Genomic DNA, 3,666 nt, shown 5'->3' with positions numbered 1-3,666 from the left:
AAATTAATATATATAATATAATTTTCCATGCATTTTTAAATTTTAAAATTCCCTTGTATGTTCAGGTTTTAAATATCCATGATAATCCTAATATTGAATTAAATAAAACAAATTTAATTTTAAAATACATGTAGGTCACTGTTGTCATAGTTCACTAAAACTACCCAAAATTTTTTTTAAAACAAATAATAAAAATAAAAATGTAGACATTTTTTAATAATTTTAGAACCGTTACCATGGCAACTAACCAAAATAAATGTTTAAGATATTGTATTAATTTATTTCTACAAAATATAAATAAATAAAAGCTATATAGAAATAAAAAACAATAACATGTTTAAAGCCCATAACAAAAACATTTAAACTTAAAAAACTGAAATTGAAATTAAAGCCAATATAAAAATATTTTAAATGGAAAATTACATAAAAAAAAAAACTATTAGAATTGTTGCCTAGGCAACTAAATGAAATATTAAGTTGAAGTACTAAAATTCCCCAAAAAAAAAAAAAACAGCATCATATGACCCCTTTAAAGGGATAGTTCACCCAAAAATGAAAATTCTGTCATTTACTCACCCTTGAGCTGTGCCAAATCTGTATAAATGTCTAACAAAAGATTTTCTGGTCTCCATTGACTTGCATAGTATTTTTTTTTCCATACTATGGAAGTTAATGGAGACCAGCGACTGTCTGGTTCTTCGACTTGAAAGCTCGAAAAATGATAACAGTATTTTGGGTCACCTGTTCTTCTAAGCTGCGGTCTCTGAACCTGATGCAAAATCTGCATCGGAAAATCTTTCGCCCTCGTGTGACCCTCTTGAAGCTCACATGAAATCCTATTGAAGTGACACTGAAAATTCGCATGACCTCTCCTTAACACTTTTTTTCACTTTGCATCACAGGTTCTACAAAAAAAAAAAAAAAAAAATTAAAGCTATATAAAATATAAAAATAAAAATGAAATTTAAATAAGGCTGATATGAAATATATATATATAGAGATTTGACAAAATGACAAAAGCACATAAAATTACTACATCTTAAAAAAATATTACTAACGTAAATATTATAAATAATGACTATTATAATAATATATAAATGCTACTAAAATAACTGATGTAGGTGTACTGAAAAAGTGAAGTCAATCTAAAGCTCTGGCATTTGTGCAAGACTCCAGCCTCTGAACTAAATCCATTCAGTGTCTCACCTCATCAGCGTGGCCAGGCAGATCTGCGTTCAGTTTGCCCTTCTTGATGTCCCACACCTTCAGGGTGCTGTCACTACTGCCACTGATCAATAGACGGCTGTCTGCCGACCACGCCACCTGGTACACTGGCCCCACATGACCGCGAAGTGAGGTCAGGTACCTGGAAAAACAACAACAACAAAAAATGAGAGTTATACAGTCGTACACTTTCACGAAGTTAGAGAAAACATATTGATGTGTTTGACGTTATATTTCAAGAAACTCTGGGTTGTTGCCATGCACAGACAAGCAAAATATGCCAGCGCTGATGAGATTTGAGTGCCCTCTAGTGTACACTGCTGGAAGTACACTATGGGTCTGTGTCACTGAATCCATTTAATACTAAATACAAACACTAATGTAGATATTCATAGCATATAGAATATTTGCATACTATGCACACACTTTACATATTATATATACTAATATTAATATTGAAATATACAGTAGTCAACATTTGAAGTGGATCAAAACCTTTCATGGCCATTGTCTTTGTTCTCTACGAGGAGGTTGTAAAGCTACTGAACAATGTCTGGAGAACAGACTGAAGACGGACCAGGTTGCAGAACTGATCGAGACAGACTGAACTATCCACACACAGTTGGCCGCGTCAGTCAAGTCTAAAGATCCAGACTTGAACCGTGACCTCTGGCCTAGAGGATTTAAACCATCCATCTGTGTCTGTATAGTTGAAGCCAGGAGCTTGAGCCACGAGAAAGAACCTGTAGCTTACGGTATATTTATTGACGCACAAAAATATTGATACATGAGCAAGCGTTTCATCAGTTTGCACGTCGGTAAAATCGTGCAAGTGTCTTCTCACCACCATGCTTTTATAGAGGTTGTCATGAGACAGTCTACTTATGTGGCATGAAATGTAATAGCACAACCAAGTACGCAGAAATATCAATGTAATGCACATGTTCTTTTGTCCTAGTTTACATATACAGCTCTGAAAATGTGCTTTTCTAAGAAGTCAAATGTATCGTGATGTTGCCGCAAGTTTTAAAACTGGTCAAGGCTCAGACATTCGTAATACTCGATATAAAACTTGCATGTTGAGTGCAATCATGAAGACCAGGGCATTCAAACTTGATGTTTTTTTATACAATGTAAATGGCAGCTTTTTTTTTTTTTTAAGTTGCACAATTTGTTTATAAGCTTCTTTGTCGTTAACACAAGCATTTCCCACAAAGGTTGCTTATTCTGTACTAGTCATGCTACTTTTGCTTTCTTGTCCGATATATAAGCAGTGCTTCTTCACAACCAATTCAACACAGATTCAATAAACCAAAAAGGGTCAGTTTCCCGTCCCTGTGACCTTATTGAGTAGCCAATATTGATCAATCGATCCGAACTCTTTGAATTCCATCTTAAGACTCTTCAAGTCATATATGTTCTGTGCGATAACAACAAACTGCTTTTGATGCTCTACAGTTGTTCATTCAAGATAAGAAAGCCACATGACACGGGTCCCATAAAAATCCTTTTACTGCTTGTTAAATGAGAAAACATCTGCTGACGTAGTACGGTCCACTGTGACGACGCTGGTTATCTCTAGGCACTGGAACAGACCCAGTTAATGCCGCCTGTATCGCAGCATTAGGGATTAAGTTAATTACAAATGTGTGTGAGAAAGATTACACTGATTAGACTGGGTCAGTTCGCCTGCACTTCCACAGGGCAATTGCTTATTTGAGTGGGGCAAAAAAGGCAGCGTTTTATCTTCCCGCTATCTGGCCCGACAACATCAGAGAGCATTATATTTCAGCTATTGTGATGCTGTCGAAGCGGTTTCATTGGACAAATAGGCTAAGGCTTAATGCTCCGACACTGCTGTCCACCATGCTGTGGGGTGATGCTTTGAGACGCCTGATTGGCTGTTGCATGCAGAGCCAGGAGCCGCTGGTTTCTCTGGGTTACTTCCTCCATCTAAAGGGGAACAGAAGATAAGACATGCCAGGTGTTCCTACCAGGTGGCGTGGCACACCGCATTGTGCGTGTGTGGAAATAAATAATCTGTGCAGGATGTAGGGTCACTCACATCCTTAAACACTTGTCTTTTCCACCACTGGCCACTCTCTGTCCGTCAGGACTCCAGTCAACTGCAAAAACCTGAGCAATGAAAGAAAACTAGATTAGTGGTGTTTGTCCAGGCAAAAACCACTGCTATGCTGTTGCTAATGTATTTGGAGTGTTTTTTAGCATTTTGTTATGTGGTTGCAAGGCGGTTGCTTAGTGGCCCGTCATAAGTCATCTCTAAATGTGGCAAGTTACTGGTTAACTATTTTAGAAAGATATGGTTAACAAATATGTAAAATATACAAAATATGCAACATTTTTTGTCTCATTATATATATATATATATATATATATATATATTTATTTTTATTTTTATTTATTTATTTATTTTTTTTGCCA

At 36.0% G+C, this 3,666-nt stretch overlaps 1 protein-coding gene and 1 long non-coding RNA gene across 2 annotated transcripts in view; both read right to left on the bottom strand.

The window, feature by feature from the left end:
* Positions 1-1,177: 1,177 nt before the first annotated feature.
* The window catches only part of LOC107702791 (notchless protein homolog 1-like), a 10,928-nt gene continuing 8,439 nt past the window's right edge, over positions 1,178-3,666 (bottom strand). The window contains exon 11 of the mRNA XM_016505207.1: positions 1,178-1,366. Coding sequence (XP_016360693.1) covers positions 1,195-1,366 — 172 coding nt within the window. The 3' untranslated portion in view covers positions 1,178-1,194. The remainder of the gene's footprint in view (positions 1,367-3,666) is intronic.
* Positions 2,719-3,386, bottom strand: LOC107702793 (uncharacterized). Its single transcript, XR_001635792.1, has 2 exons — positions 3,290-3,386; positions 2,719-3,177 (listed from the first exon to the last, which is right to left on the bottom strand). It is a non-coding gene; the product is annotated as an uncharacterized LOC107702793 (long non-coding RNA).

The sequence above is a fragment of the Sinocyclocheilus anshuiensis genome, unplaced genomic scaffold, assembly GCF_001515605.1.
Source record: "Sinocyclocheilus anshuiensis isolate Anshui unplaced genomic scaffold, SAMN03320099.WGS_v1.1 scaffold1035, whole genome shotgun sequence".
Lineage (NCBI taxonomy): Eukaryota > Metazoa > Chordata > Actinopteri > Cypriniformes > Cyprinidae > Sinocyclocheilus > Sinocyclocheilus anshuiensis.
Note: the sequence above shows the minus strand (reverse complement) of the source record. Positions and strands in the feature narration are given on the sequence as shown.